The 17,148-nt window shown below is 40.5% G+C and overlaps 1 protein-coding gene across 12 annotated transcripts in view; it reads left to right on the top strand.

The window, feature by feature from the left end:
* Nucleotides 1–16,743, top strand: part of LOC138622966 (clathrin coat assembly protein AP180-like) — a 52,122-nt gene extending 35,379 nt beyond the window's left edge. The window contains exons 15-28 of one of the 12 annotated variants that reach the window (XM_069702161.1): nt 1,813–1,869; nt 3,469–3,723; nt 5,345–5,428; nt 5,718–5,786; nt 6,124–6,282; nt 7,269–7,340; nt 8,578–8,925; nt 11,469–11,639; nt 11,741–11,759; nt 12,907–12,997; nt 13,182–13,277; nt 13,569–13,679; nt 13,844–13,932; nt 14,654–16,743. In XM_069702161.1, the coding sequence (XP_069558262.1) occupies nt 1,813–1,869; nt 3,469–3,723; nt 5,345–5,428; nt 5,718–5,786; nt 6,124–6,282; nt 7,269–7,340; nt 8,578–8,925; nt 11,469–11,639; nt 11,741–11,759; nt 12,907–12,997; nt 13,182–13,277; nt 13,569–13,679; nt 13,844–13,924 (1,613 nt within the window). In that variant the 3' untranslated portion in view covers nt 13,925–13,932; nt 14,654–16,743. Of the gene's footprint in view, nt 1–1,791; nt 1,870–3,468; nt 3,724–5,344; nt 5,429–5,717; nt 5,787–6,123; nt 6,283–7,268; nt 7,341–8,577; nt 8,926–11,468; nt 11,640–11,740; nt 11,760–12,906; nt 12,998–13,181; nt 13,278–13,568; nt 13,680–13,843; nt 13,933–14,653 lie in introns of all 12 variants that reach the window. The other 11 variants (XM_069702160.1, XM_069702159.1, XM_069702169.1 and 8 more) reach the window with 11 other exon arrangements.
* Nucleotides 16,744–17,148: the final 405 nt, after the last annotated feature.

Genomic DNA, 17,148 nt, shown 5'->3' with positions numbered 1-17,148 from the left:
AAAGGTCCGCAGGCTGTTGTTCTGTCAGAATATGCATTTATGTGACACTCAAAGAATCTGATCTTGAGGTTCCTGCATTTTTCGATACAACATTCAAACTTATTAGAACCCTGAAAAAAAACTTGTTGGAAACACTACAAATGTGCATTATGACATTTCAGTAAGCAGATGGCCCCCTAACCTCCGTTTGGGCCTCTAATGTTTAACCATCATATTAGACTCACAGAGCTAAACATCTGATTTTCCAAACAAATACCAGATAGTCTTTGAAGGACACAGAAAATTGTCTATCAGCTGTTTTGAAGGTATTTCCTCAGTCTTCGACAACTCTTCATACCATCTGGATTAAAAAAGACCTGTTTCTCCATTTGTATTTCCAGCTACATGATGAATGTCCTTTGACTTTGACGCAAATTCACTTATATGGCTCTGGCCACGCTGCATTGGAGATTGTTTCCTTTCGTTGCATCCTAATGGGTGTATATCTCGGGTTAACTTTGAAACTCACTAAACTGTAAACAACCGAGACGCCCATTGTTGGCAGAGTGTAACAGCATGTCGGTAAAGGACCACTGCAGACTTTGTAGACTCCAGATTCAATACCCCAATATCTGCTAGTGTTGCTACATCTGTTTGTATTGCTTTACATAGCTCTACCCCTGCCGCTATTGCTTCAAAACAAATGCGTGGCTTCAGTGTCATCGCATTCAGCTGCTCCCACTAGGCGCTGATTGGTCCGCCCTTCAGAGTGGCCGAACAAATAGAAATAATAGAAAGACGCATTTTATACGTGCCAATTTTCCTTTTTCATTCTTTTGTTTGAATAATCTTTGAGGATTCAGGAAACAACAACAGTTAAGAGTTGCTGTGAGTTATCCTTTTCAGAAAGTCAGATACTTATTACTGCGACTCAAAATGTTTTTATATCCTGCTTTGTTACTATGGTGCACACTAATGTGCTGACATAATATCCAGCTGTCACACACCGTGTGTCTCATTGAGCACAGACCAGAACATTTTTCATTCGTGGCACATCCCAAAAATATGAGCACTGGATTTTCACTGGCTTTATTCAAGGTTGCACACTTGTCACAAAACACTAATGTGCTCAGGCATTAATGTGTTTTAAACATTCATCATTGTTCTTTAATGATGTAATAATGTGTGCACCTCAATAACCCCACAGGAATGTAATTAGTCTGCTATTATGATGCGTATTTTTGGGATTTGTTGCTCTTTGCTGTTTTTTTGTTGTTTCCCAGCCTTAATGATTTTCTCCCTAATGGCTTACTAACAGTTTCATAAATATGTCAAGATGATAAGTAGCTGGAATATTTTTTAATGACGTTTTGGCTTTTTAATATTAACATTTCAATGACTACTGAAAAGAAAGTCCATTGAGTTTCTTTGTCAGAGAGATTTTCTCTTGGCCATCCCTGAGCTTGACATGTTCCCTCTTGTCACAGAGTACCAGTAACTTGTGACAACATGCCTCATTTCACAAGCCTGCACAGATAGTGCACTCACTGAATGCAGCCTTATGCAGCCCTGCAAAACTCATCATGTTACTGATGATACAATGAGATTAATCACCGCAGTAAGCGGGCTGCATATTTCTTGTATTCTTTGCTTTTTCCTGATGCTGACCTGTCATTTTTGTTTCCTGTCCACTTCATCTGTTTACTCATCTTCTGTTCTTTACATCCATGTGTCTGTCGGTGTGTTGGCCCGGGTGTTATGTTTTGCGTTTTGCGTTTTGCGTTCCTGCTGTTTTCGTCTGCAATACCCTAGATGCGTTTGCACCTTCCCCAGGAGACGGTCCTGCTGCCGCGGCCGCGGGCCCCGCTGCTGATGCATTTGGTGGATCTGGTGGGTGACAAAAACGCTTTCTGTGCAAGTGTGTGTGCATGTGAATACATGAATGTGTGTGTGTGAATATATGAATGTGTGTGTGAATATATATGTGAAAGCTGTCGCTTTTATTATGTTAAAGCCGCTTCTGCTTCTGTAGGAGACAGTAGAACAAACGCGTAGTCTACTGTCTCACCCCAAATCCTGCTCTAATGCCCCAATCATGAACCCTCTCCTCCTTCATCTCGACTACTCTTCTCCTAATATTCACCCAGTGAATACTGCAGTAAAAAGCACAGTGCAGCTATTAACTATACTGCATTCTAGATATGATGCCCTTTCTTTTGATACCACTAACCCTAACAATACCACATGGTGATGATTATGCTTATCATTGCTGAGACTTTTGTTTGTTTCTTTTGTTTGTTTTTTAATAGCTCTATTCAATTGCTGTACTACTCACAGTAGTTTACATAGCAGCAAAATGATTACGGAGGCAACCCGCTGAGTGTCAATGCAATTTGATTTTTCAAATTCATTAAAAAAAAAAAGAAGAATAATCCCAAATTGCTTCACATTTTGGGAACCCTGGCTTGTGCACAGTGTACCACAGCAGGTAAGAGAAACAGTTGCTTATTTAAATGTTCATATTTAACATGCTTTGGCATTAACTTTATACTGCACCCAGACTCGACCTTAAACAGTGTAAAAAAAATGTTTTTTTAAAAACGGGTTTTTGAAATTTTTTTCACAATGATGATCATTAGCTTATCTTTTCAGTGATAAATATAGTAGCCTGAATTATCCATGTGTCACTTATAGTACATCTTCAGTGTTCCAATGAATCTCTTGCAAATGATGAACCTAAAACTAAGCTTTTAACAACTAGAGGTGTTGATATATCACATTAAACTAACATGGACACTAAGGCTGAATCACACTCACTTTGGTGTCCTGACTTTTCATGTAGCGCCATCATCAGATCCAAAATATTCATTTGCATAATACTTTAATTTGTGATGACGTACACATTCCTAACCAGTGTTAGCATGCTTCAGGCTAAACAGCAGTGTCAGAGTTAGCGTTTAGCTCAAAGCACCGCTTTACCAAAGTACAGTGGTTTATTTTTCAGTTATTGACTTGAAGTGTAAAGTAATAATGCAGGTAGAAATGTAGCTGAGGTCATACATCAAACTTTTTTGTTAGAATAAAAATAAAAAGTAGTATTTCTTTGCCATCCCAAAAGTTTTGGACGACCTGAGGAGAACTTCACGGACAATTTCTTTCAGGGACACGTGGATGATTTAGGCGTTCTCATGAGACAAATTGGGCCATCATTCGACTGTAGTCAATACTAATGCAATAATTGTTCTCTGTTGTCTGTTGTAGTTTGTGGATGCAGCACTGAAGTTAATGAGTGACCGTGTGCTTGGTTTACTTTCCTTGAATTTTAACCCTGACTCGACGCTTCAGAGGCGCCACACAAAAATGCTTTTTACAGTGTTTGTTCTTTTAACAAACCCTCAATCCTCCCTTCCCCTTCCTCATCCACCCACCACCCCCCCTCCCCTTCTTCTCTAATCATAACCCCCCTCTAACCCCTCAACACCCCTGAAGACCCCTTCGCTACAACGGAGGGGAGCGCGGACATTACTCCAGGGCTGGACCTGTTTGCTATGAGGCCCGCTGACACCCCTCCCACCTCTAGTGAGGCGCCGACCATCATCGCTCCCATCGCTGCCCCCGCTGCCCCCACCCCTTCTTCCACCACTACCACTACTACCACAACCACCACCGACACCACCACCACCACCACCACCACCACCACCACCACAGAGTCCACAGCTGCCCCGACTCTAGATATCTTTGGTGGTAAAGTCCTCTCGCTCTCATTCTGGTTCTCACTGCATTGCCCTGCATTATGATGATGATGATGATGATGATGGTTTTGATAAAGATGACTGTGTTGCTCTTGCTACGGATGATGATGATGATGATGATGATGATAGTGACAATGATGATAACTTGCCCGGCCCCTACATTTCAGATTTGTTTTTTCTATTTTCCATGATACCTTTCCTTCGGTTACAGATCATTTAGAGTTAATCAAGCATTTTGACCTCCTCTGTAAAATTCCAATAATTAGAATTTAAAGGAAAATCACAATTATTTTAAAAGTTATATCTTGTTTGGGGACCAAAACTTGTGCTAATGTTAAATATCTAAGGACATAAATGGACATGTTTCTATATTTCCAACAGAGGTGGCTCAACTTGTTTTGATTATGAACCTAATACTAACAAATACTCTGCCAAACTTAGAGGGAAGAAAATTGTTTTCTTCTCTTGCTTGTGACCAGTGTTTTAGATGCTGGCAGCTGAGAATGCTTTATTGTAGCTTATGCACTTGAGTTAAAAGAGAATATTGCTCAATGTCAGAATTCATTTACACTATGGGTTTCCTCCCACAGTCCAAAAGACATGTAGGTTAGGTGAATTGTTGTCTTAAAAATGCTTGTGTATGTGAATGTGAGAATAGCTCATCCACACTGAGACAGAGAAGGAAGCCTATAAAAGGAATTCCTATAATCTTTACAGTTTGTGAATGGAACTGGTGATGAAAACATTCATTGGTCAGCCCCCAATCTTGCTCCAGATTGAAGTATATTGACAACTATTAGATAGATTGACATTCATGATACCCAGAAGATGAATCCCAGTGACTTTTTGTCAAGAGCAACCATGAGGTTCACATGTTTGTTTTATGATTAAATGGATCTAAATTAGATGGATCGCCATGACAATTGGTGCATACATTCATGTCCCTGTTGGGATGAATTGCAGACTTTTTTATCTTCTACTACTAGAGGCCCAAAGATTGCATTTATAATGTGAAATAACATCTGCTAGACTGATTGGCACAAAGTTTGGTGCAGATTTTGCACAAACTTTGGTGGTTGACGTCTTTTGCTCAGCATGAAATGTCTTGACAACCATTGGATTTATTGCCTTTAAATATGCATACGTTAATGCTCCCCAAAGAATTAAATTTGGTAATTTTTTAATTTTTATTTAGCAACATCATCAAACAGGGTCAAAAAGGAAATGCCAGGAAACCTTTCCTGTTGTTTAGCTGACCTTCTCGGTGATATAATTTAGGCTCTTAAATTTTAGTGTTGTTATCTTAATACATCGTAGCTCTCACTCAAGAGTTAGAAAACACAAACAGAGATTTTGCTGATTTGGCAACTTCAAAAACTACAGAAATCTTTAGTCATATCTCTGATGGAAATATAGATGTTCTCCAGGCTGAAATTTGGCAATGTTCCCGTTTAACTTTTGCACTGTGTCCTTTTGCATTGCACTGAACAGATACACTTACCCATTAAATAATCCGAATATCTGCTCTCCTCCATCTCTCTTCTTAACTCATCATTCTGTATGCACTGGATTGAAATCTGAATGTACATATGATTGTGTGTCCTTGTTCTTAGATATGTTTGATTCTATGCCTGAGCAAAGCCCTACCACAGAATCCAAAGCCGCTACCACTCCTAGCGTAGACCTTTTTGGTGCAGGTACAGGAGTTGAAATCCATTTCTCTGTGTCTGGACCCTCTTCATCTCTTCTGGTTTCCATGTGTCCACTTCTTTGTCAACTGTATTTTTTTCCCCCACACGTGTTGGTTTGTCCCCCATAGTGGTATGAGAACTGTGCATGGAACCCACTCCTCAAGATTGTCGTTGTGGCTGCTTTCTATCTATGCTTTGTCTTTCTACCTGCCACGCTAATGCTTTTCTTTGCTCCCCAACCTCCACGGTTTCCTTCTTTCTCGTATCCCGCCTCTTGCTTGCGTTGGTAAATTAGACCTTCCTGCTGTTTCTCGCGGGCCCTCTCCTTTGCCCGAGCCCACTCCGGCTGGAGACATCGTGACGGGTGAGTTAAGTAGCTTTACCTTAACTGCATCACTGTTTCCCTTCCTTTCTTTCGTGAGGGGTGCAGCCAGACAAAGTTTTTGCATGGTACTGGTGTCTGCGTGTCCATGCAGACCAGACCTCTGCTTCCAAATGGTGCACGCTTCGAGGATGTGGACACACAGTTAAGATGCAGGGATGCTTGCTTCCTCCTCCTGCTTTTTCTCTGCATGTTTGCCCTTCAGAGCAGGCAGAATAACACTGCATGAGTACGGCATGCTCTCTTTGGGAAAGAAGCTATCCCTGATAAAAGTAGTCATTTACTTTTATCTCCTTCTGCTTCTGTCTCTGCTGCTCAGATTCATATTCAGCTCCTGCTCCTGCTCCTGCTCCTGCTCCTGCTCCTGCTCCTGCTCCTGCTCCTGCTCCTGCTGCTGCTGCTGCTGCTGCTCCTGCTGCAGCTCCAGAAGCCTCGTCTCCACCTAAACCAGAGCCGGAGCCAGTCATTGACCTGTTGGGTACTGTACTTCAAAACACATATTTAAGGGATTCATCAGGGCTCTAGTGGAAGCTAAATAAACTTAAACCCATCTAGTCACCTCTCAGACTGTCAAATAGTGTTTACACACCCCTCCCTCGATGCAGCTGTTAATGCATTGAGACTAGGCTTCCTCTCTCAGCGTCTTCTACATTTTCTTTTTTTTTTTTTTCTGCTTGGAGAACCCACCACCCACTCATGCAACATTGGATTTAAAACAAACTCTTCGTGCTGAAGCTAACAAGCAGACTATAAACATTGTGGAAGCTGTTTTTATTGGTTTCAATGGGAAGGTGTCAACAAATGCAAAGCATTATGCTGATAGTTGTTAATTGTAAAATTGTGAGTTTATTACAAACAAGTTTACAATAAGTTAATGTCATGCAGGGATGGTGGCGTCTCTTTAAACGTTGGTGAAAAGTAAAAGTCAATATTTTTCATCACTCTTTGCCCTAAATTTCCACACTTGTGTATCTCTAATACTATATGATGCTATATGACATTGTTGTTTGCTTCCTTTGAACATCACATAATTGAACCTGTCTTTCTCCATTCCTCAGTTTTTACAGTAAGTTTTCAGATGAATGTCTGTAGCAGCACAGGTTGTTAGTGCAAAGATCATTTCAACAGACTGCAGACAGATCTTAGATGCACAGACAATAGCTGGCAGTAATGCTTCCAAAATGACTGTTACACTGTGTTTATCGCTGTCAAGGTGTATTGTTTTCTACTGAATGTAGTTTTATGTTTGAGCTAGGGGCATGTTTTTACTGTATCGACAGTAGTAGATGGATCTCCTCAAAGTTTGGTGCTTAATTTCTTTCGACATTCTGTTTTACCTTTTGGTTCATGAAGATCATCTTGTCTCCTACCCCCCCCCCCCCCGCCGTGTCTCATTGTGTGGTCCAGGGCTGACCTCTCACCCCTTTCTGCCCTCCATGCTGCCTCTCGGATAACTCCCTGTAGACTCCTTCGGTGGTTCTGTGGCGGAGACCCAGAGCTCTGCTCCGGGAGGCCCCGCAGACGACCTGCTGGGAGGTGAGACTGCTCGGACTTAATCACTTTTTGGAGTTACATCAGAGTTTTATGCAAATTACGGTAAAATTAGAACGAGCGGATGAACCAGAATAATGTAATAAGATGTCTGCAAATGTCTCACAAAATGTTTTTATGTTGCTGATGGAAATGTTTTATGCTGATTAAGAAGTTATTCTTAAGTAATGATGGAGATGGATTTGTCAAATGAATAATTACACAGACTTGGCAAGAATGCGTAATTTGATTACACAGCAGTTCTAAAGTGGCTAAGGACTGCTTTGGATGTGATTTACCGGTGATGTCATAGCCATGTCTCGCCCATCTCATCTCTGCCTTTGTTGAAATGTTGATGAATTGGAAATGCTACATTGAAGCCACCACCATTTTTTGGGTTTATATCAGCTCACAAAGATACTTCTGAATATTTACTACTGTATAAATCAGTGCATGTTTGGACAAATAAACAATACAACAATGAAAAAATAATCCAATACAAGTCTTACGAGGAAATCCATATAGTTTTGAAGAATGAGCAAAAGACGACATTATTAGACTGACAAATCTTAGGCACCAATGCACAACTAATACTTGAGTGTTGTAGCTGGTCTGAGCTATTATTAACTACCATTCTGTATACAGTTTATTGCAATGGTTCCCAACCTAGGGTTCAGGTCCCCTCTAGAGGGTCAAAAGATAAATCTGAGAGGACCTGACATGCTTAATGAGCAAGGAAAGGAGAGGAACAACTTTCCTAGTTTAGAGGGGATTTGTTTATTTAGTGCAACTGCTAACAACTCAAAAGACATCTGAAATGTGACTAGTAACATGTTTAACTTGTAACTATTGCTATCAGATAGCTGTGGACCAGTAAAAAGTGCATTAATATCCACTGTAAACCACAGAAGTAAATGTATATAGTTGCATGAAATGGATATATAAAATGTATATGGATATATGTATACAGTTTTCATCAGTTTGCATGTCTTCTTAAGCTACACGTCCCTTTGCCAGTTCTCATTGTTCTATTGTTCTATTTTATATCAAACATTTCAAATCATTCTTTAATGAGATCTAGTGTTGTAACGGCAATGATCAATTTGCCACTCAAGGGATAATACAAATATAATTTTGCTTTTAAGACGTCTCATCTTTTGCATCAGATATCATATTTAATGAAATAATGGTCTTTCTGATCAGAAGCTGTGCTACATACAGTCCTCTCTGTTCCATCCCTCAGGCCTGATGTCCCCCACCCTCGCTCCCACCGCTGCCCCGGCTCTGGCTCCAGCCTTGGTTCTGGCTCCAGCCCCGGCTCTGGCTCCAGCCTTGGTTCTGGCTCCAGCCCCGGCTCTGGCTCCAGCCTTGGTTCTGGCTCCAGCCCCGGCTCTGGCTCCAGCCTTGGCTCCAGTTCTGGCCTCTGCACCGGTGCATAACGACCTCCTGGAGTCGGGCTTTGATGCTCTGGCCTCGCTTCCTTCCCCAACGCCATTACTACCCGCTGCAGTCGCAGCAGCACCAATAGTGCCAGCAATAGCAGAACCTGCATCCACCACACAGGCACCCTCCGGGAGCTTTGACGCTTCAAGTAAGTTGATTTTATGTTGTAAAACATGTTTTTGCTTCATTTTAGTGTTTAATTTCATTGTCCTGCGTTGGGAAATGTGAGAATTAAGAAGTATGTTGTTCATATGTGCACAGGTCTTCAGCTTGATGTGCATTAATCTGGTTTGCTTCATTAAAACTGAGCTATCTGGTTATCTGTTCCTGCTGACAGCTTGACTTCTGCATGAATGAGACACTGACATGTGCTGCTGTCACCGTCCTCCTGACGTAAAACTTGTTTCTGCTGACCGCTCTACTCCTCAGCACTGCTGCCGCTATTGCAATGATTTTTCTTTATCTCTTTTAAGGTCTTTACACATGGGAGGCTTTTGTTTTTCTGTGAGAGTCATTTCCTCGCCAACGTCTCGAACTGTTGTTTTTTTCAGCAGTTATTTCACACAAAACGCGAATGTTACATGGCAAGAAAATGCGGTGAATATTCATTCACATGCTGCCCCTGACCCACACAGAGGCAGAGCCAGACAGAGGAATTTGTGGCCACCCTCGTAACCTTCATACAGAGCACACAGCTTCGTCTGTGTTGTTCAGCTCACCTGCATCCTCAGAGTTCAATCTAAAATATTCCCAAACCAACTCCTTCTTTCTCAGATTGGCTTCCTGCCTGTTTGTCCAGCTTCCTGTAGCATGACTAATTGTTGTGCACTACGATACGTCAGCATCTCTGTGTCCGTTTAAAAGAAATAGGACCACATGTTTCCCAAAGTATTAAAGATTTTCACCCACAGCAGTATGCCTTGATACTAAAGATACTTTTGCCATTTTGAATCCATAATTTCTTTTTTTAAGAATAAGCTAGCACGAACGCATTTGAACATCTTTTTGAGCAAGTGTCACAAAAGTTTTCATTGCTGCTGAATAGTTTTAATGCAAAATATTCGCCCACGAGTATTTTACATTTTAGAGCTGATTATTTGTCACGCCTCCAGTGTGTAAAGAGCTTTACTCTTGTTCTCTTTTACATCTTGCACTTTCACAAATGCTGTGCTTACTTCACCTCCTGCTCACTCCCCACCTTTCTTTCTTTCTTTCTTTCTTTCTTTCTTTCTTTCTTTCTTTCTTTCTTTCTTTCTTTCTTTCTTTCTTTCTTTCTTTCTTTCTTTCTTTCTTTCTTTCTTTCTTTCTTTCTTTTCACACCTTTTCTCTTCTGCTCCCACCCTTGCTTCCCCCTCCACTCTGCTGGGTCATTGTTTGCTTCTTCTAATCTGTACTTGGTGAGTTCAACCCCGCGGTGGATTGCAGCATGTGCAGTTTGGACAGCTCTCCCTCTGCGTCTTTCAAGGACACTCCTAACTTGCATGTTACAAATTCACCCCCGTGTGTCTCCTGCATGAGACGAGACTTGTTGCTTCTGTTTGTAAAATGGATCTTTATTCAACCTTAGTTTTTTACACCTGTGGCTTTAAGTGTAACCACATGCCATCAAGGCCTTCAGCGACATCTTTCAATGATACATTTTTCTCAATAAAAATCATGATATTGCTGAAACTTAAATGATTTACATAATACAGTAACGCAGAAAACCTTTACTGGAAGAAGGTTAGAGGCTGAAGGCTCTGCTATAAAAAATGATTAGCCATCTGCTGTCAAAATTATGAGCACAAGATGCCTGCTTAATAACTGTAAAGCTGTACAGGTATTTTCTAACCTACCAGTTTGTATAGCCTTAACAGAACGTCTGACTTTACCAGGAGATACAAGATTTTAGAGTTCTTTTAAAAAGGAAAAAAATGCACACTTTGATTTAACTGAAAGTATTAAACAGTTGCAATAGTTAGCAAAAAATATGAAATAGTTGAAATAATCAGCCAAAGTATTAAACGGATAAATTAGCTAGCTAAATATATTAAAAGGTTAAATAGTTAGCCTTAAGTATTACATTTGAAATAGTTAGCTAAAGGTATTAACCAGTTGAAATAGTTTGTTAAGTACCAGATAAATAGTTGAAAGGTTGAACTCCTGTCAGTCCCACTGCTATTAGAGGAAATACAAACTTGACCAAACTGAACTCAACATTTCAATTATATTAAAACATTGAAGTTTTAAAGTTTTAGGATTGAATAATTAAAATTGATTCAATTCAAACTGGTGTTGTTGATGTATGTCTGAAAAAAGGTTGGGAGCCGCTGCATCGTGACCTCCAACAACTTTCAACCACACATGCTCCTGAGGTTGTTTGTTGGGATGTAAGCTGGTAACTATTTGGCCTTGATGACACCTGGTTTAAACCCTGTGCTCCAAAGTCAGTCCGTTTTTTAGTTCCTGACTTGTGACGTGAGCAACTGGCCAAGTGAGTCCTGTCGCTGTCGTTATGTCCCTTTGACTGTACAATTACAGTCCAACATCGTGCATGCGATGCACAGCTGACTACGGATGCTGTCGCTGCTGGATTGTCCTTCTCACCGTACCGCCTGCTCTCCCACCCGCCCTGTGCCGAGATTCGGACTGTACAGGTTTGTAATCCGTGTTCTTTTTCTGGCGTCCCGCCACTCCCACCCTCTCCCCAAGTGTTTGGTGGATTAGGCGACTTGCTGATGCCCGCCATAACGCCACAAAGCACCGGGGGAAGCACTGCTGGAAGCACAGCGGGAAGCATGGGAACCCCTGTTCCTGCCACCCCACCTCCTAGCAAGACCATCGGAGGAGACCTGGACTCATCGCTGGCCAACCTGATCGGAGGTAGACTGCAAGCTTTTCCTGCCTGGAGCTCCAATATTTATGTTTAACATCTCTGCTTACAAAGAAAGTTAACTTCAATCTTCCTTCTCTCCTCTGCTCAGATCTTGGAGTAAAGAAAAAGTAAGTGTGTGTTGAAAGATAGTGATTCTGTGACTGCACAATGCCTGTGTAGGGTTAAAAATGTATACATGTGTGTTTTAAAATAAATAAATGCTTTATCAAAAGGATAAAAACCCTCTCAGCGCTGATAAAGGTTGTAACATCATTCCTTCAACCTTTTAATTGAGATTTCAGCTGGAGAAATTGTTGCACATCTTTACTTTTAGTTTGCATCCAAGCAATGGTTTGAGCTTATTTTTGAAAATGATTGTATCAATTAATTAATGCATAGCCAACCAAATAAGAACCCTATAAGGTTACGTTTTTGTATTTGTATAGCACTTTTCAAACAGTGGTTGCAACTTAAAGTCCTCTACACAAGACAATCAATAAAAGAACTGGTTTCGGGAAGTTGGTTCACTTTTAATAGATCACCATGGTAACCTACTGTACGGTAACCTCATAAGATCATATCAAAGCCTGTCATCAGTCTGACCCCTGACTAATCAGATCATTGGAAAAACATTATAATCCCAACATGATGCCAACAGAGACAAAAGACTTCAATAAAAAGCAAAAGATATGTTGATTTATCAGTTTAATCATTTTCCCTTCCTTGCCTTTTATTTCCTCTGTGGTTTATAGACAAAGCTTCTGACAAACAAAGATCGCCTTTATGACACCAAGTGCATAATTATAGCAGCATTTTAATAGCTCACAGATGATCTCATTGCTGAGAGGATTTCTGTACCGATGTGTGCATCTGCAGCTCAGAATAATAACAGGGTACTTTGCTGGCGCATTATTAGGCAAAAAAAAAAACATTTAGACTTGATTAAATGTTTCTTATTCATTACGCTGTTTACATTTCAGCCTGCTGAGCATCACTTATTACTGCACTTTAACCAAATTTGACATTTTGATCTCGTTTCACACTCTACTCTCTCTGATGAGAGGTGCGTAGGTAATTCTGCCTCTTTCTTGCTCTTCTCGTGGTCATCAGCCAGCTGGGAGTTAACTGAGCCAGCTTCTAACCAGCTTTGTGACACCAGTTGTTTAGGATCACTGATGTTGGACTCAATAAATCCAGTTAATCCACAGAGAGACAATTAAACTGAATTTATTTGACCGGAGCTTGAGGTGTATCCTGTGTTTGATCACCTTTTAGGGATCCAGGGAGCGAGAAGAAGCTGACAGGAGGCGCCAATTGGACGCCACAGGTAGCCCCGACCAGCTGGGCCACACCAGGAGCCCCCATGGTAAGAACAGCATGAGATCACACTTTCTCCAAAAAGTAATGTTCCTGAAAACTTGAGTTCAGACCTGTGCAACAGACTCTCGAGATGAAGCTGCCAACAAACTTTCAGAACTCACACATGCTGTGTGATTTGTGACGAAGTTTAGATGAAGTTGCTGTGATGTGACCTCTGTGTGTCTCTTTAGACCACTGCTGCCCCTGGAGCTCCCGTGGCCTCTGGAGCAGCTCCACCTGGTGTAGCCATGGTGCCACCAATGAGTGCACAGCCCGGATTTGGGATGGTGAGATTCATTTCAATCATATTTAAATGATTACTGAGATCTTCTAACCTAAGAAACAGGGTGTAAGATTGTTTGACTTCATGGTGCGCTGACATAGTCTTTATTAAATAACGTCTTTCTATGTATTTTTAGAAAACATTAAAGACATTTCTGACTGAGGAGTCCTCTGTACTTTTAGCTCTAAAAGGTTTTATGAATTACAGTTACATAAATAACAAAGGACTTCAGAGGTCCCTTTAACCTCATGATGTTTTCAATCATCCTGAAGTTCTGATGTTTTTGTCTCACCAGCCTCCTGCAGCAGGGCCGGGAGCTCCTATGATGCAACCCATGATGGGGCAGCCAATGATGGGACAGCCCATGATGAGACCTTCCTTCACTGGGGTGGTTGGAGTTGCACCGGTAACACACCACACACACTAAAGCAAATCTACTTTCAAGTATTGTGGGAGGTTTTCAGATGGATATGTAAGTTCAATACAGCTTATGGTGGTAACTGCTGAATTTGGCCGCCCTAAAAACCGATCTTGTCAGTTTAGGAGGATCTTTGTTTTCTGTTTTCTCAGCTTTCTCCAGGACCTGCCAGCCAGAACCAAAAGAAGCCCAAGGACCCTCTGGCAGAACTCGACCTCAAGGACTTCTTATAACGCCCCAGGTAGGAGCTCACAATACAAACAGCATGTAACAACTTTGATGCTGTGTTCACATAGTGGGAATACATTTCTGGAATGAAACAATTAAAATGGTCTTGCCACTAGTATGTTGTAAAATTACAGAGAATCTGACTTCAGAAATCAACTCGAAAAAGCAAAAGCAAAAGTCAATAAAAATGATGACATTAATAGTTTGTGGGGTTGAGCCTCTGTCAGACCGCCTTTGCTGCCACAAACAGAACCTGCAGATGGAGCTGGTGAACCATGTTTCCAATTTTTGTGTGTGAAATTTATACAATCTGTGCATATCTTTCAGATATCATCAGATAGTGAATAAGTGAGCCCCCCACTTCTGGATGCCCTTTCAAATTACATCTAGGTTGTGTTCAGCTGATCCAACTCGCTTTCGTTTCAGCTGCACAAAAGGGAAATTACAAAATGTGCCTTTTTATGCACCTTGCATTAAAATGGAGTATTAAAAATGAATAGCCACCGAATTATACCAATTTTAATTAATCATTAGCTACCTGTCCATACTATTTAAAGGTCATTGAGGGGGTAATTAAAGTTCTTGAACCTTCAGTTTATTCACCACTTTGCATTCGGTATTCACTTTTTCATTCGGTAAACATGGCATCAGCATTATGGGAAAATAAGATAAAAACAAAATAACTGGAAAAGACAATTCTTACGTTGAAATGTTCTCTGTTTCCTGTCTTCCAGCTGCTTTCCTCTGGATCAGAGCCCTCTCACCTTTTACCTGGTGTCTGTCAACATCTCAGGATGCCAGCAACAATCAGCTTCTCAACCTTATAAGAGCCTCTTTTCTCCACCCCCGCCCATCCACGCCCCACCCCTCTCCTGTGTGATGTTGTAGCACAAACTGTGAAAGTGAACCATAGCAGATTATATATAAATATTGAGAAAAAAAAAATACAAGCGTGTGCTTATGTTGATGTACTAATCTTTTGTCTAAACAAAACCACACAAAACCCTGACAAAAAAAAGTCCAAAAGAGTAAGTGAGAGAAAGTGAAGGCGTATGTGTTTAGATTTATTTGTAGTGCTGAGTTGAATGATGGATGTGCTTTGGTGTCCTAAGCTCCACCCACCAACCCTGTCTTTGTCTCCGCCTCTTTATGAAAGGGGGAGGAGCTCTTCTTTGTCCCACTCTGATTGGATGAGAGTGGTAAACAAAGCCCCGGTAGATTTTTCTGAGAAACATGTTGCTTGTTGTTTACAGAAAGGTCCTCTTTGATGTACATAGATTTCTCTGGTGAGGATTACGTCTCTACTCTGTATGTCTGTGGAAGAGAAATATAAATGTGAATCAGACATGAAACTGTAAGAAGTCGTGATTATCCTTCTATTTCCCGTCATTTGAAAGTATTTGGAAACAAATGTCATTTGAAAGTATTTGGAAACAAATATGACCGCTATATGATTAATATACTGTATATTTAGAAACAACTTCTATGAGCTTCTGAGTCAGACCAGACCAGCAAGTGATCCTTTTTATTTCTTACTTTTTTTTTAACTTGTGACTTATTTTTCTGTTTCTTTTTTGTCTTTTTGTTCTATGTTATTTACAGTATACGTTCTGTTCATTTTAGAATAATCCTGCTGTCGATGTTAAAGAACATATCTTGCAGTTTACTTCCAGAGAAAACTCTTCAGTTATTCATCGTAGAGGTGAATCTTTTCCTTCAGTATAACTGTTCAGCTGTGGAAGTTGACTCTCCTCTTGTGGGCGTGTCTGCTGCCTGTGCTTTCATGATAACTTTGACCAGGTCAGGATGAGTATTGCGTATTTAATAAGATTGCCATACCAAATGTAACGTTCAGACAGATCAAATTCAGTGATTTTCTAACAAATTCATATCACGATATGTGATTCGAAATTGAAATCGAAACAATTCATTGGCTACCAAAATCTACGAGATGACCGATGTGGTCAACCTGCAAGAATCACATGACAAAAATCAGGACTAGGAACAGATTAAAGGTACGCTATTGAGTTTCCTTCGAGTCTTCTTCAAAACAAAATTGTGTCTGCATTCAATGTTTCTCACCAAAGAAGGCTTCATGTGTATCATAGGCACCTCACAAATATGATAAATGTTTTTACTTCATCATAACACATTTGATTTATTTTTTTAAACTTCCAAACCTACATTGTTTACAAACTACATAGGGGCCACTCATTAAAACATTGCTCCTTAGCACTACTAGTAGTCAAAAACTCCACAGAGTACCTTTAACTTCCGTGTTACAAGCCAGTTTCACCCAGTGCTGTTGGACAAAACTGGCCACAGTGTGTATAAACAAAACACTAATCTGAAAATGCCGATGGATGATAAGATTTAACCAAAATTCAGATGTGATGGCTGTCTGAACATGGTGTTTGATTTGATCCGTTCTGACCTTTGGCTTGTTGTTAGTGGAACTTCTTGTATTAGTATGTGTTGCCACATGGGAGCCACAGGGGGTCACTGTTGATCCCTCTGGCCATCAACTTGTTCCCTAAAAAACATCTTTCTGAGAAGCAGTTGCATTCATTTGGACAGCGTTGAACTCCTGTCCCCTTTCCTGTGCTGTAAACTACAGACGGTTTTAAAGTTTACTCTGCGTGTTGTCATTTTAGTGGATTGGTTGTGAGAATCGTGTGACTCAGAGAAAATAATGGGAAATTAACATTTTTCATGACTGAATAATTAAAATTGTATTTTTGTTTAGTTGTAAATTTATTTTATTTACAATGGCCCTCCCCAGTGCATGTAAGCCCTTTGAGATGCAATAAACTCAATGACTGATTGAACTGCCTATCTTTTCTTCAATATGGCAGATAGGACTGGTTTCATTTCATTTCACCACATGAAAAGTATACAGTACATTTTATTGTTACCAATTCCACAAACAAACAAGTGCTTTAAGAGCCCCCAAAAGGCCCTGAATTGTGTGTCAGTTGGTTATAAGTAATTGATTATTTGAAATGTTAATTTTCAAAACTGCAGATCAATGATCGATGGAGGTTTTGCATTATTGCCTTATCCTGCAGCCCTGTTTTGTGAAGCAGTTTATCATGTCTGGCAAAGTTTTAATAAATAATTACAAACAAATTAAAACACAGAAAACCTAAGGCATAACAAACTGTAAACACAGCAATGGGAAATCGTCACCTTTTTAAGTTATTGTTGTTTACACATGCGATATCAAAGG

The sequence above is a fragment of the Brachyistius frenatus genome, unplaced genomic scaffold (assembly GCF_029030835.1).
Source record: "Brachyistius frenatus isolate BFR_SWC_R1_liver_20210118 unplaced genomic scaffold, ASM2903083v1 Contig_40, whole genome shotgun sequence".
Classification (NCBI taxonomy): domain Eukaryota; kingdom Metazoa; phylum Chordata; class Actinopteri; family Embiotocidae; genus Brachyistius; species Brachyistius frenatus.
This window is presented reverse-complemented; position numbering and strand designations above follow the sequence as displayed.